The 27969-nt window shown below is 46.9% G+C and overlaps 1 protein-coding gene and 1 pseudogene across 3 annotated transcripts in view; both read right to left on the bottom strand.

The window, feature by feature from the left end:
- TOP3A (topoisomerase 3alpha) overlaps positions 1-27969 on the bottom strand; it is a 222178-nt gene that overhangs the window by 112137 nt on the left and 82072 nt on the right. For all 3 annotated transcript variants that reach the window (XM_086526459.1, XM_086526458.1, XM_086526460.1), the window contains 6 exons: positions 18610-18693; positions 17796-17975; positions 17482-17610; positions 16419-16493; positions 15740-15829; positions 15252-15356 (listed from right to left, as the gene is read on the bottom strand). In XM_086526459.1, coding sequence (XP_086382585.1) covers positions 15252-15356; positions 15740-15829; positions 16419-16493; positions 17482-17610; positions 17796-17975; positions 18610-18693 — 663 coding nt within the window. The remainder of the gene's footprint in view (positions 1-15251; positions 15357-15739; positions 15830-16418; positions 16494-17481; positions 17611-17795; positions 17976-18609; positions 18694-27969) is intronic.
- LOC147443655 (polyadenylate-binding protein 2 pseudogene) lies at positions 25940-27685 on the bottom strand (annotated as a pseudogene).

Here is a 27969-nt window from a genome sequence, read left to right on the forward strand (position 1 = left end):
ACATTTGAAGAAGGTTGGCCTTCTCCTTTCACCATCCTTCCACTCTCCTTTCCATTCCTTCACCTCTCTTTCCACTTGTGTTATCCGCTTGTTTGTAAGCATCAAGGTTTCCTTCATACGGGACTTGCAAACTGGTGAAGCGCTCATGACCTCCATCATAACGGCCCCTGTTACGCAGGCCCTCATTTCTGCTCATGTTTAGTAACACTGCTAAGTATTGATGCGGTTCTGCTCCTCCAACCCGCACTGGCTAAACGCGATGGCTGGTGTTGTGAGCTCCACGCGATGGGCTGGCTGGCACCTCAGGTAGAGAGAGAAATGAAATGTTATATTAACGTCTTCAAAAGGCCAAAGTGACCTATGAGACCAAAAAGTTACAATGTGGTGGATCTAATACAAAGTCAGAGTAACAAGATGACAAAATGACAAAATGAAATACTATAGAATCCCGAACTGCTAGCTAAACAGCTAGCCAGGATAGCTAGATCACGAGAGATCCAGCATCGGTCGCTGGCGGATCTCATCAATCTCCTCCATGGCCAGTAGTCTGACCGGGCGTCGTGCATGGCGAGCCAAAGTGATCCGAATCCTCTGATGCAGCCTCCGTCGATGTTGTGTAGTCCTCCGCAATCGTGAGCACTTGGATCTCCCCAGCTCAGTCGCTCGGTCGATCAGTGTGCCTCTGGTGTGAGGCGACCAGCTCTGCTGCGGTGGTAACTCCTCCGAGTGTCCAGTGGCAGCTCTAAAGAAGTCTGTGATCTTTCTCTTAGACTGGCTGACCTCTCTTCTCATTAGGCTCTCTCTGTGTCTGCGCAGCTCGAGCAAAACCAAACCCAGGCATCTCTGATCCTCGTACCGCATGACTCTAGAGAATGGTCCAAAGCCCTCTCTGAACAAGCAATGGAAGCGGCCTCGTATCTCGTAGTAGACGGGGTAGTGGCATGTGTAGCGCAACTCTGTCTCACGCTCGATGTCACACAGGGGGGCATGTCCTGGCCTCTGCTGGTACTCCCCTATATCTCCCAGTCTCAATCCGCAGCTGGTGTGAGGATATGCGTATCTGGCCCATAGCACATCGTATCCCATGAGACAAGTGGGTGTCCATGTATCTAGGCCTCGTCACAAAACCATCCTCTGTAAGCTGGAGGAGATGCTCTCTGTAGAAAGCCATCTTCGTGCCCAGCTCCTGTGCCGGCTGTATCCATGTTCTCTTGGTGTCTAGCTGAGTCAAGTCCTGGCGAATGAGCCTGGTGATCTCGGACTGTGTAAGAGTCAAAGAGAGAAACATCAAGTGAGTACTGGAAGGGAGGCAATCTGTGTATGCTGAACCCATGCGCCTGAAACCATGATGCCATCTCCCCATACCAGCATGTTGTATCTCCCTGCATGGCTAACTGTCGAGAGGACTCAAGTGCAAGGCGTGCATATTTGTCGCTTGGAAGTTCCAACTTGCAATGTATGAAGGAGACAGATCTGGTGAGCGCCTCAACCACTAGTGGGGGGGCAGCTAGCTCTGCTCGTACAATAGTACGTGGTACTAAAGCCTTGGCTCTAATTAGCCGCGAGATCATAGAGACCAGAGGCTTCTCCACGTTCCCCCATCCATCACTGCGGTCTGTCCTCCCGTGATAATCCAATGATGGTCCCCAAATCTCAGCTCCATAAAGAAATCCAAAAGCCACCAGAGTGTCAAAGAGGCAGAGCTTCGTCCTAGGCTCTTGAAACTGAACCTGTGAACACATCCTTTCCAATCTACCCAATGCTACATGGGCTCTGGTCAATCTAGTCTCTGCTGCCCTCCTCAATGAAAATGTTGGCCCACTAGAAACCACTCCAAGGTAAGTGTAAGCATCTGTGTGGCGCGCATAATGTGTCGTGCTCTCTACAGTGTGGGTGCCCCTCAGTGCAATGTGCGTGACAATCTCACTCAAACAAATGGAAACTCTCTCAAACAGAATGAAACACAGAAAAAATGGATAACAACAAAGATACGACAGTGGACCAGAACATGTGGACTCGACTAGCTCAAAGAACCATGTAGAGACTCTGGCGTGGCAACACACTCAACTCCAGCCGAGGACTCAAAGGTACAAATGGGGTGTCGAGGCTCAGATGTGCAGGGATGGTGACACTGTGCTCTGTGCAAGACTCTGTGTAAGACTCGCTACCAAGACAACGACTAGACCATCCATGCAAAGATAATGATAATGACCCAACGGCTACTACTCATAGATACAATCATAAAGAGCCACCAACGGCCCATAAATGTCAGCCAGCTAAGTGTGACCTGGCCACATGTCCACTAGGCCACCATCCGTATCCCTGCCACGTGTCACTACCCAGAGTGTCCGTCCAGTGTGAACAGACCAAACCAACTGTACTAACTGTAACTGTGTCCTGTGAAAGTGACACTGTAGCCTCCTACAGGTTGCCCGCCACAAGACTGGTCACCGTCTCGGTGAGCCAAAACTGAATGAAACTGCAAAAGTAACTATATGTACAATGAAAGGTGGGTCAAGAGCCAGTCCTATCACCCAAGGGGAAGTGTCATCGCCACTGCTGCTCAAGAAGTATCCGGATCGGGAGGAGCCATCAGATCGATTGTGTAACGATGAGGTTGCTGGACTGTGCTTTGCATAACCTGGCTTCCTGTGGTTGTAGCAGCCATCTGCTGCACAACGGATGGAAGCACATGCCTTGAAGTGAGCTCCGGATGCCTAGTAACACAACCATGGCGGTGTGCACCAGCAACACCGTCACAGCAAGGAACACTCTGGATCTGCATGTGTGGCATCTGGACCTGAGACCCCTGCTGAGTAAAGTACTGGAACTGGGGTTGTGGGTAGTGTCCCATGAACTGCTAAGAGGGCTCAGAGAGACCTGCTGGTTAGTGTTCCATGAACTGCTGAGAGGGCTGAGAGTGACCTGCTGGTGTTGCAAAGCTTGCTGGATTCTGGACCTGTATCCCTGGCCCAGTCCATCCATATCCCACAGGAGCCTGGGTAGGCCTGTTACCATACATAAGCCCTTCTTGAAATCCCTGCACCTGTGCTTTTAGGTCATCAATAATCCTTGACTTTATCTTCAATGCTTGCTGTAGTGCAAAAATCGTTGCATCTCGATCTGCGATGGCACTCTCGGCAACCCACAAGCAGCCTTCCATGGCCGCACATGTAGCTGAGTGCTTCTGGTGGGTGGCTGCTAATTTCTCTGCACCAAGTTCAATCATTGCTATGGCATTTCTTGATTCCTGTAGGTTTTCTTCAGAGATTTTGAACAACGAATATGAGTTGCCTCCACTAGAGGGAGTAGTAGTAGCACCTGGAGATATAGTAGTAGCAAGGTTACTTGGAGGCACTGCAGTGGTCCGGGTGATCGGTGTTACACTAGTAGTAGGCTCAATAGGTGAGCTGGAGATTGGGGGAAATGACGAAGATACTACAGGTACTTCCAAGAATGGTGTTGTAATATTGGCAGTAGTATAAATGGTAGCAGTGGGAAGAGATACATGTGGAATAGAGACCGCCTCAGTAGCAAGAGTGGGCGTACTAAGAACATCAGAGCTCACAGCGGCCTCTAGCACTATAAAGACGGGCACGGGGTGAGAAGAAGACCGTCTAGGAGGAACTGTCACCCTAGTCTGAATCTCTGAAAATGGCAGAGGTCGTAGTGTCTCTGCCGTGTCTTTGACCACTTTTGACTCTTTTTTTCTGTTTCTTCTTTTGCTCATCTGCGCCGAGAGATTTCCTTTTTACTAGCAGTGGTACTGTTGTATCCTTATCCACTTCCAAAGGGTTGATACGGATGTTGATCACCCAGGCCAATAGTGGTGCGGCAAAACATTGGAAGCTGGATTGAGATGACTGTACTTGTGCTCTAAACCTTTTTGCCCTTGTCTGCAATGATGTAAAGAGGATCTGATGAAACCCACAAGGAATGTTCTTGATTAAACAGTAAAGACCATCACATAGTGGGAACGTGGTCGGCAGTTCTACTTTTCCCTTTGCTCCTTGCGCATCTCGCACCAAAAAGTAATATCTGAAAGCTGCTAAGAGAGCTTTGTGATGCTGCAGCTCAGGATGATCGGGTTCGAACAAAATCTTGCATGCCTTTATGGTATCAGCTTTGGAGAGCTTTGAGTAAGACCGGGTACTAGGCTGAAGGGCGGGAAAGTTGGTCATCCCCATTGCATTTCCTAGACGTGCAGCTGTCAAAATATGACCTCTGACTTTTGGGAAATTTTTCAGCATCTAATGAACCATACTGATCGGTATGTCATCTGGGAGGATAGCTTCCGCTAGTGATTTGATACCCAAATTATCCAATTGGGCCTGTGAGAGAATATCTCTCAGAGATGGTTTGGGCGGCTGCATGTGAAAATTTAGTGAAAACTTTGTTTTATGTTTTGTTGTTTCAGGCCTAGCCACCTCATGACTGATTACATGATTCATGATTTTTCGTTTTCCTTTTGGATCTTTCTCCTGATCGCTTGAGCTACCGTTGGAAGTGCTATCATCACTATCCCCGTTCGAGCTAGACTCTGCCTCTGAAGCCGAGGCCTTGTAACTTTCGTCGGATGGCGCACTAGAAGACATGTCAGTGACCCCATGGCTATTGTGATCTGATTCCTCGTCAATTGCATCAATTTCCTCTCTTTGTGGTTGAGCCTTTTTCCTAGGCAACAATTTTTTACGGCCTGCCATATCAATTTGTTGCCAACTGTACACACTGTAGTAGTGTCTTTTATCCAACCCAATACTTATATAACTGACTGCAAGCTGATATCGAACTGAACTGACTGCAGCAGAGTGGATTTGTGGGATTCCACAGATCATATATGTACAATATCCCCAATGAATACATACATCAGTACACACATCCTCGTCTCTCACACAACTGCAGTGCAATCCCAGAAATTGCAGTGTGTTAAATCCTCTTCATCTGTTCTGTTCTGCTGAGAGAGAAAACGAAGGATTTACGTTTTCTCAATTGGGTGCGACCTGCTTATGTAGCGTTAATAGGTGGGTGCGCAACCAAAATCAAGCATCTGCGCGAGAAGGGGGCGAGGACTCGCCAGGTACTGCAGAGGTACAGGTTCGACAGGGCTAATTTTCGATAGGGTATTCGAGTGGTCGAATAAGGGAGGGCAATTCGATAGAGGGTGGCGAGGGCGAGGGCAAGGGCGAGGGCTCGATCTGGAAGGCGAGGGCGAGGACAGGAGGGGGAGGCAATTCGATAGAGGAGGGCGAGGGCGAGGGCGAGGGGTCGATAGGGAGGGGCGAGGGGTCGATATGAATGGCGAGGGCTGGATAGGTAAGGGCGAGGGCGAGGCTGGAGAGGGGAGGGCGAGGGCTGAAGAGGGGTGGTCTAGGGGTTCAATAGGTGGGAAAAGGGCGGGGGAATTTAATGGCTAGGATGAGGTGTAGATAGGGGAAAAGGTGAGGGGAATTCAGAATCTGGGCCGATTCTTACCGCAGGGGTTATGTGGTACTCATTTAAGCCAAGGAACACAGGTGAGGAGAGAACATGGGGAAGGTTAAGAGATGCTAAGATACTTATTGAGCAAGGGAACAATGCGGTAGAAAAGGAAGGAACAAAGGAGGAGAGAAAGAGCTAGATATAAATGATGTCAGATATAGAGAATAAAATTTTTAGGCACGTCTATTCGGCTATGGAGTCTCACTACCCAGATGTCTTTGGAAATGTTATTTCTTTTTTTTTTTTCGACACACCAGAGGGCCCACAAGGGGAGGTGCTTATCCCTTCCAAATATTAGCCATGTTACATGGTCGGGCAAGGGCCGCGTACCATCGGGCAAGAGCCAAGCATAGGCATCACCATGGCCACCTAATTGATGCACCACATGCTAGGAACGACGGAGAGAACTCGTAGCAACCAGCTAGGAACCTCCTCCTCGGGTGACCCACCCCAGGAGGAGGATGCACTCGAGTGTCCAAGGGCAAGAGCCCTAGCAACGTGAACACCAGGTGAGCACAAGGTGTCCCTCTAGAGTGTGACCCAACAGGGGATTTGAACCCACAACCCGTAGGTTGAGAGGCCAAAGCCTTACCGTTAGACCAACTCTTTGGGGACAATGTTATTTCTTTTTAATTCACACCCTCGAGAAACTGACCTTGCAAGATAGGAAACAGATACTTATTGAAAGGAGGAAGGCATTAAGGATTGAATCAATTTGAGGAGAATTACAAAAATGATAGCCCTAGACAAGCAAAGAGAGATATGTGATGATAAAAGAGTGCATTTCAAAGTTAGAGACGAAAAAGGGAGATGCAGTTGAGCTGCTTTAATCTTCGAACACTATCCCATAATCAAAATGGCTGTTAAATGAGACTTGATTCTCAAAAATTACAAGAACAGAATGTAGCAGAGACAAATCAGAACAATAAATGATGCATCAATGAAACAAGGGGGGTTTTCCAAGATAAGAACTGCCATGATGAAGTTTGGAGTAGAGATGAAGATGGTAAGCCATAGAGAAATACCAAGCTGGGGAGTTGATAATCATATGGTGGTGAGATGGCTATCATCATTAGCTTTGTATATGATTAGGGATAGTGATAGCACTTAATCCTTGATCCGTGGACCAGTGGCAAAGGAACTCCTGTCAAGGTGACTAACTGGACAGCCCCCTGTGGCAGAATCTCTTGTACTATGAATGGCCCTTGCCACGCTGGGACCAGTTTCTTAGCTTTCTTCAAATACTTAGCTTGATAAAGCAGCACCAGCGAACCCTGCGTTAATTTCGGCTTTCTGAGGTGGCGATCATGCCATGCTTTGCGACGAAGTTGCTCCGCTTGCGAGAGAGGTGGTCAGCCATTACATGCTGCTTACTAGGACGGAGTACCACTTCAAAATCAAACTCTTGGAATAGGAGGAGCCATCGCCATACTCGACCTGCGACCTGTGGCTTATTAAGCAGATAGCGCAAGGCATGGTGATCAGTAATAATTGTGAAGTGGACCCCTAGCAAATAGTGACGAAATTTTTGTAGAGCATACACTATAGCCAAACCTTCCCTCTCTGTGGTGCTATAGTTGCGCTCTGCTTTGGTGAGCAAACGACTTGCATAATGTACAGGGCGATCCAAGTTGAACTCTTTGCTAGGCTGAGTCAACACAACACCCACAGCCAACAGACTGGCATTTGTATGCACATGAAAAGGTAGGGCCCAATCTGGGGCAACTAGAATAGGCGCTTCAGTGAGGCATTTTTTGAGGTATGCAAATGCTTCATCCTCTGGTGTTGACCACTGGAAGGGAACAGCAGCATTGTTGAGCCAGGTCAATGGTTCAGCCAACTGTGCATACATACGTATAAACCTGCGATGATAGCCGGTGTGGCCCACAAAGCTCTGAACACCTTTGGGATTGATGGGAGGAGATGGCCACTATCTTCTCTGGGTCAGGTGCTAAACCTTGAGCAGACACCACATGGCCCAACAGTGTGCCCTCGGTGACCAAAAAATGACACTTATTCGGATTGAGCTTCAAACGTGCCTCTCTGCACCTGAGGAAGACTGCGGAGAGCTGAGCAAGATGCTCCTTTAGATTTTCTACTGGGGTCGACCATTGCGCACCCGAGAAGGTGGAAAAGTCATCCATGAATATGCGAAAAGGTGATCAATAAGCAGAGGACAAAAGATGAGATATACTATGCGATTGAAAGAAGGCGGTGTATTTTTAAGCCCAAAAGACATTCTAGTGTAGATGAAAATACCCCAGGGAGTCACAAAACCTGTTTTGACTTGGTCGTCAGGATGTATTCCTAACTGATTGTAGCCGCTGAACAGGTCCATAAAACTATACAGTACATGGCCAACGACATCTTCAAGGACTCTCTCAGTGAAAGGGGTCGGAAATCCATCCGGGATTGTGACCTTATTCAGAGCCTGGTAGTCGACGCAAACTCGAATTTTGTTGGACTGCTTCTTTGGGGCAATAACCATAGGGACAACCATTTTGAGTGCTCTATTGGTACAATAATACCTGCTTCTTGCATTTTTTCCAGCTCGATTTTGACTGCTTCTGCATACTTGGGATTCAGTTTGTAAGCCCGTCCTCTGACAGGCTTAGCCCCCTCAACCAGAGGAATTGTGTGGACTCCTAGCTCTGCTGGGATTCCTTCCAAATCGTGGTAAGACCAGGCAAACACATCCTTGAAAGAGTGAATGAAAGAGATTACCTGGTTGAGTATAGCTGGGTGATCCCATAACCAAGCAGCTAACAAGATGGACTGATGGTTGTCAGGGCCGTCTAGGTTGACCTCTTTGACTGGGTCAGGCAGTGCAATGGACGAGGCTACGTCAGGGAGAGAAGACCGTGCCGCCTCTGTGAGCTTCTGGATATTATGAGCTGGCGTCTGATCAATGTTGAAATCAGCATACTCTTCTTGCAACCATCCTCATGGAAGCTCTGCGAATGGTAAATCCTCAGATACCTCAAAGTGCTCCGGCATGGGTGGAGAGGCAGATGGAGTGGAGGTTAAGGAAGGAGCTGGGGTGTTGGCCAACTCTTGCAAGGGAGACTTTTTCCCCCTTCTATGGTGGGTTGTAGGCTCACCCAGGCCGACGGTTTCTATCAAGGGACCCTCTGAAGGATGGTCATCAGAGACTGACCCACTTGGCTGACTGGGAATACTGGCTTCAAGTGTAGGATCAGGGAGAGAGGGTGAATCTGTTGGCAACGGTTGAAGAGAGACTACATAGCATGGCATCGAACATGTAGCTTCTAACCACTGCAGTAAGTCTTCATCGGACCCATCAAGAGGGACCGGCTGCTCCTAGTCAGGGTTGGACTCTACTGACAAAGAGCTATGTTGAACGACCGGATCCATGCCTCCTTCGAGACGAATTTGTTGCATTGGAGAGCCAGGGGTATGTATCACATGGCGTCGTTTCCCAGTCGTGAAGTGCTTTCGTATGTCACAACCACCGCATACCAATCAGCAAGGGATAACCTCCCTCTACCTGGGGAAGATTAACTACCACAAAATCCAAGTAAAAAGTGAAATCTTGTACCTTCAGAGGCACCTTGTCGGCTATGCCCACTGGGTAGACTGTTCTTCGATCTGCCAATGTAACAGTGAAAGGAGCAGGTCGGGTAGGCTGTAGACCTAAGGCCATCATAGTGAATTCGGGCATCAAATTGATTCAAGATCCACCATCCACGATGACACCGGATAGCTGGTGCCCAAGAATAGATACAGTGAGACGAGGACTTTTATAATCGATGAGGGGAGCAGTTGGATAGGAAATCAAATAAGACTCTGAGGTCTGTACAGGGAGGTGCCTGCTACTAGGCCCAGCCCCGGGTACAGAGACTAAATGACTGACAGGGTGTCACTCTTGAGTGTTGCGTCGAGCCTTAGCATGTCGTATAGTGACCTGCTGAAAAGTATTTTTCAAGATGGCTTCTGCTGTGGGCTTGGCGCCTTCGAACTGGGCTCCCTTTGGGACCTTAATCTGTTCCAAGTCAGCCACTGCTTCCAAGAAGACTCCATCAATGTCAGATAACAGGGAAGTTGGTTTGCTCTGAGCAATTGTGAAGGACTTGTCCTTTGGGTCAGGTAGACCAGATTGAGGAAGTGGGGACTGACGAGGTGGACCTGTGGACAGACTAAGACCAAGAGCTGCTCTTTGTGCCCGAGTAAGGACACCAGCAGGCTCCTCCACTTGCAGTGGCTTAACCACATGAGTAGCAAGTGATGGTTGAGGCACGGTGTTCACAGTAACCAAGTTTATCTTCGGGAAGGTGAAATCTTGCTTGTTCTGAGTCGAGCCTGGAGACGTGGATGCCCTTTGAGTGGGACAATCCTTACTATAGTGATCCTTCGAATCCGGGCAATGACGACAAGGAGGGGACCCCTCAGGTAAAGGACACTTGCTCTGATAATGCCCATATTCTCCGCATCTATAGCAGAGTATGGGCCGATTGGAAGGACAAAACGGGGGACGAGGTGGTTGTTGCATGGAGTTGGAGGCTAAGGTGTAGAAGCTTTGGGGAACTGAGGGAGTACTGGCATGATAAAAGCTGTGGGGTGCAAAGTGGTTGTGCATACCTTGCTGCATAGGGGGTGTTGTCAACAGCGGAGGCATCGGGTTTTGATGGCCGTAGGGTGAGACCATGTTGGATGCAGGTGCTAGCCCTTGTTGGAGAGAAGGACCAAGACTTTGTTGTATTTGTCGCAATCCCTTGAGGTAGTAACAATCCTTGTCCTCATGTCCAGATTTTTCACAGAAGTGGCAGAAAATTCCTGTGGAGGGTGCCCTGGAGAGCGACATGAGCTACACCAAACCGTAGCCTTAGTCTCTTGCTGACACTTGAGCTCTTCTAGCTCGCGCTTAATCTGTTCCAATGCCTCATGATGTGGAGGCTTCTCTTGTCTAAGAGAGAAGGACCTCTCCTCTTGAAGAGCTCGCCCTGTAACATTAGGGCTTCCAGTTTCTTGCGTAAAGAAGTTAAAGGAGCAGCAGGACTACCTTCCGAGAACACAGAGGGAGTATCTATGTGAGGAGAGTTGTTGAACAGCTTCCTAGCCCCCTCTATCCTAGTAGCAGCTGTGATGAACTCCTTGAGAGTGGCGTCGGGTCGGAGACTCTCTCGGAGTTTTTGCTTAGAAGTTTTGGGAAGCGCCTTCTCCACCCACTTTTTAACCATGAATTCACCGGGTTGTTGGGGGAGCTTGGCCACCAGCAACTTAGTTTTAGTCATAAGCTTTGCAAAAGTCTCCTCTGGCTTGAGCACCATGTTGGCCAACTCATCCAACACCTTCTCCTGGTAGTCACCCCGCCTGAACGCTGCACAGAACTGTTGTCTTAAGGCTACCCAAGTTGCAAAATGGTTCTCTGCAAATTGGCTGTACCATTTATTTGCTAGGCCATCCAAGGTGGATGGAAATAGTACCAAATAAGCATCTTCTCTATTCAGACCACGTCCCCTACAAAGAGATACAAATCTTCTTGCATGGTCGTGAGCATCGTCTGAAGAAAGCCCTTCGAAGATAGGGAACTTGATGTTTACCTTGGCCAAAACACTAGCTAGTGGCTCCATGATTCCTTGCTAAGCCTGTTGCTCAACAGCTTGCTGTCTCAGAATAGGAGATAGCTTTACTGGAGAAGGTGATCGGGAAGACGGGGAACCGGATGAAGGAATGGGTGATGTGGTATGTGGAGGTATAGGTGATGAGGTTGAAGGATTTCTACAAGGTGTCAACGGTCGTCTTCTGTGATAGTACTTCAGAGGGCTCAGTAGTGAGCTTTGACGCTCGACTGACCGCCTTGTATGTGTCATGCAGTGACCACCAGTCCAACCAAGCTTGGGGCAAGAAAACTTGTGACAGGTCTAGACTCCACCAGACCAGACCAGGTAAGTGACTAGACCCGGCTAGACCAGGGACGAGACCAAGGACGAGGAGGACTAGACCAGGGTCGAGGAGGTCTAGACCAGGGACGAGGACAGGTTGGACCAGGGCGAGAGAGGACTAGACCAGTTGGACCAGGCGAGAGGGGACTAGACCAGTGGGACTAGGCGAGAGGAGAACAGTGCTAAACAAGGTCGGCGAAGCTAGGCAAGGTAGGCGAAGCTAGATAAACCTAACTAGCTTCAAGATTTGCACCTCACAGAGTGAGATTTCATATGAGGTCCCACCATGATCGCCAAAAAGAGAGCACCTGTAGCGCGGATAATGTGTCGTGCTCTCTACAGTGTGGGTGCCCCTCAGTGCAATGTGCGTGACAATCTCACTCAAACAAATGGAAACTCTCTCAAACAGAATGAAACACAGAAAAAATGGATAACAACAGAGATACGACAGTGGACCAGAACATGTGGACTCGACTAGCTCAAAGAACCATGTACAGACTCTGGCGTGGCAGCACACTCAACTCCAGCCCAGGACTCACAAGTACAAATGGGGTGTCGAGGCTTAGATATGCAGGGATGGTGGCACTGTGGTGCAAGACTCTGTGTAAGACTCGCTACCAAGACGACGACGACTAGACCATCCATGCAAAGATAATGATAATGACCCAACGGCTACTACTCATAGATACAATCATAAAGAGCCACCAACGGCCCATAAATGTCAGCCAGCTAAGTGTGACCTGGCCACATGTCCACTAGGCCACCATCAATATCCCTGCCACGTGTCACTGCCCAGAGTGTCCGTCCAGTGTGAACAGACCAAACCAACTGTACTAACTGTAACTGTGTCCTGTGAAAGTGACACTGTAGCCTGCTACAATCTATATACTCCACCTTCTCCTCGCCGTAAGTGAATGTTGGCGCTGACCTCCTGATCCACTGTGGGGTGGTATTGAATACCATGACCTTGGTTTTACCAAGGTTGACGCACAGACCACTTTCCTGGGCAAACCGATGCAGAGCATCCAAGCGACGTTGCATCCCCTCCGGAGAGTCAGAGATCAACACAATATCCTCAGCATATAACAATAGTGGAATCCATGTCCCTGCCAGCTGTGCACCTCTGTCACCATCTCTCTCAATGTAGTCAGAAACCTCATCCATATACATACCAAATAGAGTAGGAGAGAGCAGGCAGCCTTGCTTCACCCCAATAGTGGAGTAAACCGGTGTGGATAGACCCTCTGGGGTGCGTACATGCCCTACTACTGACCTGTAGAGTGCCGTGACCCCCCAAATGAGCTCTGTGGGTACTCCGATCTGCTGTAATCTGCGTATCAATCTAGCTGTGGGCACTGTGTCAAATGCTTTGTGGAAATCCACAAATCTACAATAGATCCATCTCCCACGCGATCTGCCCTCCTCAATGATGGCTCTGAGTGTCAAGATATGGTCAAGCTTAGAAAAACCCCTCCTGAAACCTGCCTGCCCGGCTGTGCGTATCCCCTCCCTCTCTGCCCATCTACTCAGCTGCTGCTCAAGAATAGATGCGTACAACCGTGCCAATGTGTGTCCAATCATGATAGTGTGATAATTCCCAGGCTCCATAGGGTCTCCCGACTTGAAGATAGGTACAATAGTAGATAGGCTCCAAGTATCAGGCAAGCCCTCACACATGGCACACTTGAACATAACTGCTAGAAGCTCTGCTAGTAAATCTCTGGCATGCAAGAAATGCTGAGCCACTAAGCCATCATGATCATATTCTCTCCCAGTCCTCATACTGTCAATGGCCTTCCTCACCATCTCAACGGTGAAAAAAGCACATGTGTGTGGGCATGGATCGGGGGGGCGAGAAGGGGGGGCTGCTTAGGAACTGTGTACAGAGATGATGCATACTGGCCCCAGGCCTTTGTAGAAGTGATGGCGGGGGGGGGGAGTGCTCATGAAAGAGCGGCCATGCCTCACGTGAGTCCTAACTCAAGAATAGCTGGTATAGATCCTGCTCTAGGCGAGCCAAAAATGTCCTCTTCTTCCGCCGCACCAGGCGTCGGAATTCAATCTGTGAGTCATGTCCCCCAAAAGCACCTCCCTCTGAAGTCTAGCTCTAGTTTCCCGGCATTCCTCATCATACCAACTGTTCTAGGACACGCTCCCCGACAGCGTCTCTGCTCAGGCTGGGTATGTGGGTATGCCTCTGCTGCTGCATCATGTAGTGTCTGTGTCAGTATAGTAGTAAGCTCCTCCAAAAGTCGCCCCGGCTCCTCTGTGCACACGCGTCTGTAGATCCCATCTATGTATACAGAGTCCGTCTCCCGTGTGAAGGTGTAGCTAGTAGGGGCTGATGTTCGTAGCCTGTGTCATACAGTAAACTGAAAAGAGATGGTCAACCACACAAGAGCATGATCCACTGCCACACCAACAGGTCTGGGTCCAACCGTGAGATCCTGGATACTAGAGATGAGGCTCGGCTGTGCCATGACATAATCCACGGTGCTGGCTCCATGTCTGTGTGGAAAGCATGTAAAACCCCCCGCAGCGGGAAATCTCTGTAGGCCATTCAAGATGGCCAATCCATGTGCAGTCCCCATGTCTATCAAGTGTCCTCCATACTCAGTGTGTTCTCCATCGTGTGATAGTCTGGATAGGCCCGTCTCTACAACATCCAACTCTCTCAGCATCTCCTCTGAAGTATCATAAAATACTGTCTGATGATGGGCAGTCCTAGCATTGAAATCCGCTAGAATGATGATGTCACCATCTCTAGAGAACTCCCATATGTCATCATCCAAAATAGAGAAGGGGGACTGTCCTCTGGGTGGTGCATAAACTGACGTACTCGGGGGAAAGTAGCAAATAGCAATGTAGAGATATCTACATGTCTCTGCTCTCAATCTCACCCACATGTACCTAGCTTGCTCATTCTTGCGGGCTATATGTATCAATGGCTGCAACTCCTCCCTGAATAACACTGCGACTCCTCCTGAGCCCCGCCCTTTGTGCTCTGATCGTGTCTCCTATCTACATATATATATATATATATATATATATATATATATATATATATATATATATATATATATATATATATATATAGAGAGAGAGAGAGAGAGAGAGAGAGAGAGAGAGAGAGAGAAGATAATGCACGGCTGGTGTGCAAAAAGAAGAGAGATTTCATTTTAGGTTTTTGAGGCCTTTACAGGCATTTACAAAGTTCACACCTTGATCTTGACAGTCGAAGTTGGGCTGACCCTAACACAGTTTTTGCTGAGTCTGATGAAAACTATGTTTAAAGTACGAAGAAGAGCCTACATGTTGGAAACTAAAACTTCATACCACTTAAAGTAGCACCATGTTTTTGTCTTGTTGTGTTGCTCCTTGTATCCATGCTTCTTGCTTGGAGGCATCTCTTCAAAGGTAGATGCATCGGATTTGGTAGATATGTTGAACCTACTATTCATATGTATTCTAAGTGATTCGAGTCTCCCTATCTTGGAATTTAAGTCTAGGATTTGGCCTTGTCGTAAGCTTCCTTTGAATGTTCTCCAGGCTCTTTAAATTTCCTAGAGAGATCATTAAACTATGGTTTTCTTCGACGCTCCTATGCCTTCTTCGTTTCTTCTTTCAATTTATGACCTTGAATATTTGTACTTAAGCATTTTTCCAATTTTTTTCAGCATTCCTACAATATGCATAAGGATATGGATGGCTTACAGTTTCACATTATTAAAAGTAGAAAGAGTGTGTCTGTTAAAGGGCATTCATGCCTAAATGCAGTTAGTAGAGAATCCAGAACTCCATCCGTTGAATTGCCTTACCCAAGAAAACATCAATATGATAATATAAGCCGTGGAAGACAAGAAAAATTACCAGTTTTGTTGGACTGAAGCGCGTATTGGCATCCTTGACAGCATAGCACCTGTCCAAAAGTTTTTTAATGTGGTCATGCATTGTTGCATCTGTCCCAATACCTGTCTGGAAGATTTAACATATTAAAAAACTATACATGCTGAATTTAGTAGTGCATTAAGCATACTTAATCATCTCAGAATGTAGCTTTTGACAGTTAAGAGACCGTGTTAATCTCTTTACACAAAGCACTCTTTGTGGTAGCATCAATATGGGGGCATACATTTGCTAAATGTTCAATTGATAGTTTCATAAGGCCTTCATTTAACATCAAGATCTCTTTCCATCGTTCAATTGTTTGGTTTGGGTTCAAAAAAGAGAATACTTTTTATTGTATATTATGGCACGTATGATAGTTGCAGTAGTCACCTGATCCATGAGGCTTATGTTCAAAAAAGAAAATATTTTTTGTTGTATATTGTGGCACATATGATAGTTGCAGTAATCACCTGGTCCATAAGGCTTATGAGGTCCGCCTCACTCAGAAGGGGAGGGGGCATTGTCGTTCCCATGTCCAAGGTGAGCCTGGTTGGAACAAACTGTTGACATGACACCATGGTTTCATTGTTGAGTGAATGCAGCCGTTGCTTCACATGTCTCAAATAAAAACATTCTATGCAATGGCACAACAAAGCAGAATGTTTAACTGATGTCTCCACCATATGCAGAAAACTCTCATAATACAAATACAAATACATGGCTTTAACAGCTGTTGAACCTATCAATTTTCAAAGTAAGCCCAGCATGGATGGATAAAGCATGCAGAAAGACATCAGGCAATGAATGTAAAAAGCAATAATTTAAACTGCTGCCTCTGCCATACTAGGCAAATTCTCATAATGGAGATACCATGGCTTACAGCCAGTTAGACCTACTAATGTCAAAAGTGATTCCATTGTTGATGGATACATCCGTAAATCTTTGCAAGTTGCATTCATGCTTGACACTTGGAAAGCTTAATTACTGCATTGTTTATACATTATTTTTTTGCACCATCTGAGTCCTGGTGGTATGCATAATAATGTTCCTTTGGAAAGACTGGTAGATCATTTTAAAGCTGACATCATTCTCCTCGAAGCTAGCACCAAGATGCTCTTTTCAGTAAGCTAAGTTTTAAGTAGATAATACCTGCTGACCCACTTCAAATGTTGGAATTGTAGACCCTCCCCAAGACTCAAAGCGGTACACTTCCAGATAGTTTTTCTGATTACAGAGTAATGAAAAGCTTCATCAGTTCTCACCTATACTTCCAGATAGTTTTTCTGATTACAGAGTAATGAAAAGCTTCCTCAGTTCTCACCTATTCAAACAATCAGATGCAAAGTCGCTCAACAAAGCACTTGCATTTCAAGTTCTTATCTATGAATCTGCCCACAAGATTACTTCAGGAAAACAACCCTCCCCCTTCCCCTTGACCTTACGACTATTGCAAGCTGCCTCTACTGCGCTACACATCCCTATCTGTCTCGCCTCAATAGTCCTTTCTCTACAGCCCCATTCTACCCATTCACTTGCTACTCCAGTCTTAAAATAACGCTCCCCAGCCCTCTCTCCCCTTGCCAACCACACCTCTCCCTTACCCTCTTCTCCCCAAAGATAATTTAGCTTAATAAACAGCAGCACCTGCTTTCAATTCTTGTAGCCCAGCCTTTCCTACTGTCTTTTGGCCATATTTATCCAACTGCCCTCCCTCTACCTCCATTTTGAATGTCTCATGTTCACTTTTGATCTCGAGCCTTTGCCTCCTCACATGGCCTGTCTTGTTAATACTCCATGGCTTCATGTCTGGGCATTTCCATACTGAAGACTACTTTTGGTCCTGGGCTTGCCACCCTCTGCACATGACACTTAGGAATAGATCCTCTAGTAGGGCTTTAAGCCATTTTTTAACCTCCCAAGGGCCACTTTGAGCGCCTACTCTTGTAAGGACTCCAGAGATGATATACATCTCTGACTAGAAGGGCAGGTCACCCTTATGGAGAAATTCAAAAAGGTTGTCAACTAGAAATCCAATAGATAACAATTGACCTGGAATCGATGAAAGCTCTGAAAGGCTGGGAGCTTATACATGTCTTGGGAAATGTCATTGGCAAAGAATAAAAGACGGGTAAAACCTCTACAAATCTTGTACTTTGAGCAAGCTTATGTCAGAATGCAAACATATTGTCAATGTATCCAGTAAGAAACTTACCGCTGTAATCATGAGACCAGAAGCAGTAAAATTCTCGCCTGCAATGTCGATTGATGCGGTTGTCCCATAGCCTATTGCTGGTTGGGAGACACAAGCGAGGAAATGGCGGGTAACTAGCTCATAAAGTCTCTGCTTACAATAAAACCCCAGGTTGCTTACTTAGCTATGGAGCATGTGAGAAACAGTAAGCAGCACTTTCTTCCTCTTCGAGAAATAAAGTCTTTAAAATATCCACTTTCTCCTGTTCACATGAAAATCTTGTGCCTTGCATGGTGGATAGAGAAGAAGTCTCATAAATGAGTCCCTTGACTTACCAGGTGATCATTTGACCAATTCAATTCACCATTTGAATATTTTGTAGGATGAATAGGGGGATGAGCCTTATCATCATGACCACCATTACTTGGCTGCCTCCATAGATTTGTGGCAGAGTCAAGAAGGCGTTCAGCATAATTTCCCCATGTTGAATGCTGCACTTGTTGTCTAGCAATATTCTGACATACACATATTATAAAGGCATGGTTAGAATGACAAACAAAAAACAATCCTCTTTTATTTTCTTGGATGGAAGAAGAGGTTACACTCAAGAGGGCTAAGCACCTCCTTCCGAGTTTCAACTCTCCTTTACACCACAAATTAAACTGGAATAGAAAACTTCAGCTAGTTCAAAGACTGCTTGACAAACAATATCAGGATGGTCGCTAAATTCTAATCTCAGTTAAGCACCCAGTTCAATCCTAGCCAGCATCTCCAGTATACCCTCCATCTTGTTGCTCACAATGAGAACTTTACGTTCTATTACTAGTTACTGGGAGCTCAATATATCGTCTTAGACATTCTCACTTGTATTATTTTCCCTGTCTAGATAATCACTACCTTACAAAGCTCAGAGCCAGTTTGTTTTCAGTGCATGTGTTGCTCACTGTAAACAGCATTCTTGCTCTTTTCACAAACTATCAATTCCAAAAACGCTTTCTATTTCAATATAACGCATTCAAGAAATCTTAGAGAGCAACAAGAAACTATAAAAGTGCAATAGCTGGCATGTCGCTTTATAATGCAGAGCCTACTAATTCTGTCCTATTTATAGCCAAGTAGACTCATCCACCGTCTTCAAAGAAAAGGAACCTGTAAGTCAAAGTTTTCTGAAAAGAAGTCTGTTTCTGTTCGCGGATAGCTTATGAAACCAGACTGATAAAGCTCCTCTGCCACCTGCAGAAACAAATTGAAAATAATGTTTTTTTATCAGCCTTCTAGTAAATGAAGAGTGGAAAATTAATGAAACTTGAAAACTTATCAGAAACTCTATGGCTTAAGTCTCTTAAACTCTTTGTCTGGCGTGTTGACACAGGGTGCTGACAAATTCAGCATGAGAGAGATCAACATAATGAAAATTTGAGGGATAGCCCAGATTTCCAAAACATTCTGAAGAGCTTTCCAGAAATATTTTTATTCAAAATAATTCATTACAATTTTGATATTATTGGGTTGCTAGTTAGTGCAAGCGATACCTAGTATAATTTCAAAAGTACGCTAGTACAAATTCATGCTAGATACGATACTCGCATTCAGAAGAAAAATGTTCTCCTCAAACCTGTCTCCAATGCCCAACTAATCACCTCTCCCTTCAAGAAAATTTCCCATCTACTGGCGGTGTGGGCCCACTAGAACAGGGTGTCCCTCTGGTCCATCCATTGGTACCTTTGGTCCATACGGCTAGACCTTAGTCCTTGATGCACACGGCTACCTGGCCACGCCTCGGTACCTTGGCCCACTGGTCCACACGATGTGGAGGAGCATCAGATTGTCCCTTGAATGCTGCCACCTGAGGCACTCCTCCACGGGCTCCACCTGAAGTTTGCATCAGGAGTAGAGGGGGGTTTTCGTAGGCACACTTTGGGTCTGACCCCTCAGGCACACTTAGGGCCCACCAACTAAGGCGACCCGGGACCCCTTCGATACAATGGGTACACCTGATACAGTAGATACACCTTGCTCCAATTGGCACCTTGACTCTTAGGTTGCCGTCTCAAGCAATACTACCTACCTTCTGCTACAAGATCACAGTAGCTGGCTACAAATTTCCTTCTGCTGCAAGATCACAGCAGATCCCTACAGATTGCCTGCCACTAATCCACTCACTATCCCCGTGAGTTGCATGACCAACGAAGACTGCAGCAGGTTGAACCACTAACTGAATTTGAGCCTCGCAAAACTATTCTTGCCTATATTCAAAAAATCTCTAACCAATATTGAAAAAGCTGAGGATGAGCACCAATATGAAGCCCCAACAAAAAGTAGCTAAATGAGAGTCGAGAGGTATCACTGCAAACATCGTTCAAAGACAAGGGACCACGTGTGGGATGAGCTATATGTTTAAGTAGCGAGAGCTGCAAGTGAGAAAAGGTGTTAATCATCCAAAAAGCAATGAGCCAAGAGCAAGATGAAGGGTGTGGGGCTGACAGATGTGAATGGCAGGAGGGTTGGGTGGTGGGCGAGGGACGTTTTTGGCCTGCTAAAAGAAGGCCTTAACGGAGAGGGCTCAAAGGCGTACTTCTATATCCCTCCACTTGGACGGCTTAGATTACAAGAGTTCCCTTAAGCGTTTAATGACTGAAGGGAATGCGCCAACTTGGTCGTTGGAGGCCTCCTCGCTGTAGTTTGCAGTAGCCTCTGGCGCTCGTGTGCACTCTCTACATGTGAGAATTTGTGGCCTTAAAGACAAAGATAATGTGGACGAAGAGGTGATAGAACTCATGGCTTTGATAGGGGTTCATGAGCCAATGCACTCAAGAGCTTGGAGAGTGGGCAACAAGAAAAATCGGAGCAAGAGGGAAACCTCGAAAGAAAGGGCACTCATCCTTCGTTTTTCCTCCATGGAAGCGAAGGAGGATTTTTTGAAGAAGAGAACAACTCTTAAGAAAACGGGCATCTTTCTCAGGGATGACCTTACCCTCTCACAGATCGCTCATATGCAGGAGGTAATGCCACAGATTAGAGCAACAAGGGAAAAAGGTAAGATTGCCTTTTACGGAGATGGGAGAGTAGTAATATTAGAGCAACGCTCCACATGACGGTGTGAGGCCTATGGGACCACACTCAGAGTGGCGACCTGGTATTGTAATGGATCTATGCGCCTTCATGTGGGTGCTTTTGAGGATAGTTTTACGGGAAGACACATCGTCTTCTACTCTGAGACACATCAGGCCCTTGGGCAGTCTATGCCTCACATTAGTGGATACAGATAGGAGACAGCCTGTAGACACGAGACACGATCAGAGCATACAGGGCGGGGCTCAGGAGGAGTGGCAGTGTTATTAAAGGAGGAGTTGCAGCCATTGATACATATAGCTCGCAGGGATGAGCAAGCTAGGTACATGTGGGTGAGATTGAGAGCGGAGACAGGCAAATAACTTTACATTGCTATTTGCTACTTTCCCCCGATCACGTCAGTGTATGCACCACACAGAGGACAGTCCCCCTTTTCTATTTTGGATGATGACATATGGGAGTCCTCTAGAGATGGTGACATCATCATTCTAGGGGACTTCAATGCTAGGACTGCCCATCATCAGATAGTCTTTTATGATACTTCAGAGGAGATGCTGAGAGAGCTGGATATTGCAGAGATGGGCCTATCCAGACTATCACAAGATGGGGAACATACTGAGTATGGACGACACTTGATAGACATGGGGACTGCACATGGATTGGTCATCTTGAATGGCCTATAGAGATTTCCCGCTGCAGGGGGTTTTACATGCTTTCCACACAAACATGGAGCCAGCACAGTGATTACGTCATGGCACAGCCGAGTCTCATCTCTAGTATCAAGGATCTCACGGTTGGACCCAGACCTGTTGGTGTGGCAGTGGATCATACTTTTGTGTCGTTGACCATCTCTTACCAGTTTACTGTAGCACATAGGCCACAGGCAGCAACCCCTACTTGCTACACCTTCACCGCTGAGATGGTGAGGAAGGCCATTGACAGGATGAGGACTGGGAGAGCATATGATCATGATGGCTTAGCTGCTGAGCATTTCACGCATGCCAGAGATTTACTAGCAGAGCTTCTAGCAGTTATATTTAACCGTGCCATGTATGAGGGCTTGCTTGATACTTGGAGCCTATCTACTTTTGTACCTATCTTCAAGTCGGGAGACCCTATGGAGCCTCGGAACTATCGCACTATCATGATTGGACACACGTTGGCACAGTTGTACGCATCTATTCTTGAGCAGCAGCTCAGTAGATGGGCAGAGAGGGAGGGGATACGCGCAGCCGGCGGGCAGGCAGGTTTCAAGAGGGGTTTCTCTACTCTTGACCATATCTTGACACTCAAAGCCATCATTGAGGAGGGCAGATCGCGTGGGAGACGGATCTATTGTAGCTTTGTCGATTTCCGCAAAGACTTTGACACACTGCCCAGAGCTAGATTGATGCACAGATTACAGCAGATGGGAGTACCCACAGAGCTCATTTGGGGGGTCATGGCATTATACAGATCAGTAGTGGGGCATGTACGCACCCCAGAGGGTCTATCCATGCCGGTTTACTCCACTATTGGGGTGAAGCAGGGCTGCCCGCTCTCTCCTACTCTATTTGGTATGTACGTAGATGAGGTTTCTGACTACATTGAGAGAGATGGTGATAGAGGTGCACAGCTGGCAAGGATATGGATTCCACTATTGTTATATGTGTAGCGCAGATAGTGTGTCGTGCTCTCTACAGTGGGTGCTCCTGAGTGCAATGTGCGTGACAATCTCACTCAAAATAGACTGAAACAAGAAACAATAGACAACAACTGAGCTCACAGCGACACAACAACAGCAGACCACAACAAATGACTCGACTATCTCAAAGAACTGATACAGACTCTGGCGTGGCAGAACACTCAGCTCCAGCCCAGGACTCTCAGGTACAATAGGGTGTCGAGGCTCAAATGTGCAGGGATAGTGAAGACGTGTTGTGTGTCTAGACTCTATACTCCCGAGACGACGCAGGACCAGATGTAAAAGGAGATTATCAATGACCAAACCGCTACTACTCATATGTACAACCATAAAGAGCCACCAACGGCTCATAAATGTCAGCCATCTAAGTCTATCCCGAAACTGAGTGGTGGTGACCTGGCCACAATGTCCATTAGACCACCGTCCGTATCCTACCACGTGTCACTGTCCAGCCCAGAGAGTCCGTCCAGTGTGAACCGGACCAAACCAATTGTACTAACTATATGTCCTGTGAAAGTGACACTGTAGCCCTGCTACAAGTTGCCCGCCACGAAACCAGTCACCATCTCGGTGAGAGAACCACTGAAACTGCTAAAAGACTGAACTGCAATAAGAAATGACTACTGTACTATCGTAGTGAAAAGGCTGTCAATCATCCCAGAGAAAGAGTAGTCGCTATAACTGCACTCGAAGGATCAGTCTCCGGAGGTGGAGTCATCAAATCAATGGTGGAACTTCGTTGTAGGGACTGTTGAGCTGGTAGAGGCCGATGGGCTCTGTTGTCCATAACCTGGCCGCCTGTGAAAGGAGCCGCCAGCTGTTGCACGACAGAGGGTAACACCTGTCCGGAAGTGAACTGAGGACGACGAGTGACACGGCCATGGCGGTGTGCACCAGCAACACCTTCGCAGCAAGGAACACTATGCATGTGGGACGATGGCGATGACTGAAACCCCTGAGGGTAGTGTGGACTATAGTACTGAACTGGAGGTTGAGGCTGTGTGTATAGTCCCATAAAGTGTTGACAAGGACCTGCAGTCTACAAATGTGGCCCGGATCCAGTCCATCCAAACCCCCCGCCAGCCTGAGCTTGAGCCTGAGCATGTCTATCTCCATGTAGAAGCATTTCCCTAAACATTTGTACTTGTGCTCGAAGGTCTTCAATGATGTCTGACTTTATTTTCAAGGCTTGTTGTAGCGCGAAAATCGTAGCATCCCTATCCGAGATAGCACTTTCGGCCACCTTCAGAGATCCCGCCATAGCTGCGTATATGGCAGAGTGGCACTGGTGCGTAGCAGCTAACTGTTCCGCCCCAAGCTCTATGGTGGCGATAGCATTCCTGGAGTCTTGTAATACTTTCTCTGAAAGATGTACCACAGAAGTAGAGTCGGCCACCACTTGATGATGATACTGGAGGAGTCCCAAGTGGCACAGGTGGCTCGCTGTGAGGAGGTACTACTGGTCGAGTAGGAGCTGAAGTAGGAGCTGAGATGGTAGTTGCAGGTGGAGTCAAATATGTATGGGTGAATATTGGGGAAGAAGGTAGAGGAATCTCCGACGGAGAAGCCGCCAATTTGTCATGAAATTCGGGAGTCAACATTGGTGGTGGCGTACAGAGAGGGGTGGATGATAGAGAACGCCGCGGAAGATGTGTTACTTTAATCTGTTGGCTCTCACATATTGGCAAAGAGAATAGAGACTCTGCTGTATCTTTGGCCACCTTGGCTTTGATCTTCTTTTTCTTGTGGATTGTAGGATCAGCATGAATGTTTAAGGATTTTCTTTTCCCTTGCACACTTCGTATATCATCCTCTACTTCGTCTGGTGTAACATGTATACTTACAACCCATGCCAAGAGAGGGGATGCAAAGCATTTGAAGCTGAGCTGCACAAATCTCACCTGGGTCTGAAACCTTTTGGCCCGAGACTGTAAAGATGAAAAAAGGATCTGGTGAAATCCACAGGGTTGGGCATGGAGCAAACAGTAAAGACCGTCCCAATGAGATAATGTAGTGGGCAGTTCACATTTCCCTTTATCTTCTTTGGCATCTCTAGCTAGAAAGTAGTATCTAAAGATTGCCAAGATCTGTTTATTTCTTTCATTGTTCGGGTGATTTGTACTGAGCATTTCTTCACATGACTGAATTGTGGCCTCCTTAGAAATCTGAGAGAAGGTTCGAGTGGCAGGCTTCAAAGCTGGAAAGGTTGTCATACCCATAGCATGGCCTAACCTTGTAGCGGTGAGTTTATGACCCCTGACCTTGGGAAAGTTCTTCAGAAGATCATGAATCATCTCTATAGGAACAGTGGTTGGGAGATCTTCGGCCAATGCTGTGAGACCCATAGTCTGTAGCTGGTCCTTGGAGAGGATTTGGCTGAGAGACGGTCGAGGCAGCTGTAGATAAAACAGCCAAGGAGAATGGTGTGCGACTTTTAGATGTAGCCAGCCTACTGATTTCCTGATGGATGATTTCCTGATTGTGTTTCTTTTTACCTGTTGTTTTCAAGTTTGTTTCTTTTGATGCATCCGATTTAGAGACAACTTCTGAATCCGACTCCGAAGTTGGGGATGCTTTGTAACTTTCATCGCTGGCATCACTTGAAGTGAAGTCATCCACATCTTGGCTGTTAGTTTCCGAATCCTCCTCCTCTTCAGCAGAACTCAATTGCGGAGGTGGTGGCTTCTTGACTGCTTTTCTGGAGGGTTTGCTAGTACCTGCCATGATAATTATAATTCTTCTTGACACTAACTGATGTGCACACCCTGTCTAGAGACTGAAGTTGTTCCAATGCAGAGCAGAAGAACGTAAGACACTGAACAGACTCAAAAACTGATCCACAATTGCATACATATCCACACTTGCATACATGTGATAATTCTTCAATTCTGTATACTGTTATCCCAATTACTGTATACTGCGTTTAGAAGGAGAGAAAGCGGAAAATCCGAATTGCTGAAAGAAAGCGAAGAGGCCAAGCTGTCGAATTGGGTAGCGCAGCGACAGATGCTCGATGCTCGCTATCAGGGACGCTTGGAAGCAACGCTTACCCACTTAAAAATTTCGAGTTGTTTTTGACGAACCCGAACCCTAGATGGCCGAGGCGAGTGGGTTACGAATTGGGAACGGGTGGGTGAATTTGGAAACTTCCGAATTGGGAACGGGTGGGCGAATTTGGAAAGAATTGAAAGCAAGCCGAATTGGGAGAAGAGGGGCCAATTGGGGGGAAGGGGGCGAATTAAGAGAGGGCAAGGCGAATTGGAGAGAAGGTCGAAAATAAATAGGGAGGGGGGCGTGTTGGGCAGGGGAAGGGACGAGTTGGGAAAAGGGGGAGGGACGAGTTGGGGAGAGAGGGGGGGCAAGTTGGAGAAGGGGGGGGGGGGGGGGGGGGCGAATTGGGAGGGGAGAAGGGGGCAAATTTGGGAGGGGGAAAGGGGGCGATTTGGGAAAGGGGGGGAGAGGCGAGTTGGGGAAGGGGGGGGAGGGGGGGGCGAAATTGGGGAGAGGGGACAAATTGGGAGAGGAGAGAGGGGGCGAATTTGGTAGAGAGGGGAGGGGACGAATTGGGAGAGTGAAAGGGGGGCGAATTTGGGGAGAGAGGGGAGGGGGACGAATTGGGAGAGGAGAGGGGGGCGAATTTGGTAGAGAGAGGAGGGGACGAATTGGGAGAGGGAGAGGGGGGCGAATTTGGGAGGGGGAAAGGGGGGCGAATAGGGGAGGGAGTTAGGGGGCTGACCATAAAACATTTGCTGGCCCATTCCTGGAGCTCCAGGATGATACATGGTTCAGGTATAGATTTGCGCCCTGCGATTTCTCAATCTTTTCCTTCCGAAGTTGTTCATACTTTGCCTTTAAATCAGCCTCCCTCTCTGACTTTTTCTGAGCACCACCCACATACCACTCTTTTTCATTGAACCATTTGCCATTCTAACTTTGAACTGCCTTTGCAGCATCATCTGCGCTCTCAAAATTCACAAAACCGAAGCACTTTGATTTGCCATCAGCATCCCTCATAATAACCGCACTGCTAATGGGACCAAAGGCTTCAAAGACGCTCCTAAATTCTTCATCTGACATAGACTCTGCAATATTCTTCACATAGACATTATTGAATATTGAGCCTGAGCTCGCCAAGTCTCTTTCTTGTTTTCTAAGAAAAGGAGCCACATAAACTGGTTTGTCATTGATTAACATTCCATTCACTTTCTCAATCGCCATCTGGGCAGATTCCACTTGTTCAAACTGAACAAAACCATGACCCTTGGAGACTCCAGCCTCATCCAAAGCCACTCGACAAGATAAGATTGGACCAAAAATGGAGAAAGTGTCATGCAAAGCCTTGTTGTCAATGTCCTTATCTAGATTCTTAATGAATATATTAGCGGCTCCACTCTTGCGAATACCAGGATCACGATGTGAATTCAAGGTAGCATCTTCTTGCTCAAACTACTAGCTATAACCACGAATGCGATGGCCATAACTGTGAGGGTTTAAAGCAGCATGTTGATGGGCATGACAGTTTATATTTTGCTGGACATTTAGAGTAGAGGTAGACTGGGTGATACACTTGCAGGTGTGGTTGTTCTTCTGGAGGATAAGAGCATGTTAGTCGATTGGAATGAGACTGCAACTATAGCTCCGTGAAGTAAGTAGAGGTGAAGTTTGTCTTAAAGACAGCCGAGGATGTGCTTGGAAAGCACCAATGCCAAGGCACCCGATTTGGGCTTTAGAGAGTAGAGATGGGAAGGGTTTACAATAGATACAGACAACTCCCAATAGCGACAGACAACTCCATGCTACAGAGAGAAGCGTGTAAACTTAAAGAAATTATCACAAAACACACTAGGAGCTTAATTGAAAAGACCTTAGTACTAACGTCAAATAACACTGAGGATAGAAACAATTAGAGAAAGAGTGATTGGAGTGTACGAAGTTCAAGACAATATCCAATTACCGAGACTGAGTGGAGAAAGGATACCTTAGGAGGAAAGGTGGAAACTTCTACAGACATAGCAGAGACTGAGAGTATTGGAGAGACTGAGACAGTAACAGTAACACCCGTTCTCGTGGAAAGGTAGTGGGGAGCAAAGAGATGGGATATTAGAACTTACAGATGGCGGAATAGTTGCAGACTGTTTACTCAGAGGAGTAATAGCACTTGATTTTGGATCCATTTACCAGAGGGAATGGAACACCGTCCAAAGTTACTAACTGGATTGCTCCTTGTGGCAAAATTTCATGTACCTTGAACGGCCCTTGCCAAGCTGGAACCAGCTTTTTAGCTTTTTTCAGATACTTAGCTTGATAAAGTAGCACCAATGCTCCTTGCGTTATTTGCGGCTTTCGAAGATGGCGATCATGCCATGCTTTGCGATGAAGCTGCTCTGCTTCCAGAAGCCAGAGAAGCCAAACTTCGGCTTTCATCCAGAAGGTAAAGACGAGAGACAGATGCCGACCCCAAATCTCCATTGGCACGCAAACTACCCACTCGCGGAGATCCTGAGTTGAATTCGAAGGGTGCTATCGCTTCCAAACCAAAAGCTAATTGAAATGGGTTGTGATTGGTTGTGGCTTTGAGAGAAGTTCGATATGCCTAAAGGGTGCCGTGGACAGCTTGAGCCCTAAGTCGCAGGATGGAGATGACATGCTTTCCGCAGAAGTGCTATCAAAACCTTATTAGTGCTCTCGGCTTGCCCATTTGCTTTAGGGTAATAGGAACAAGATTTTCGGTGAAAAATCTTGTAGTTGGCAAG

The sequence above is a fragment of the Adiantum capillus-veneris genome, chromosome 13 (assembly GCF_014529385.1).
Source record: "Adiantum capillus-veneris isolate H3 chromosome 13, ASM1452938v2, whole genome shotgun sequence".
Lineage (NCBI taxonomy): Eukaryota > Viridiplantae > Streptophyta > Polypodiopsida > Polypodiales > Pteridaceae > Adiantum > Adiantum capillus-veneris.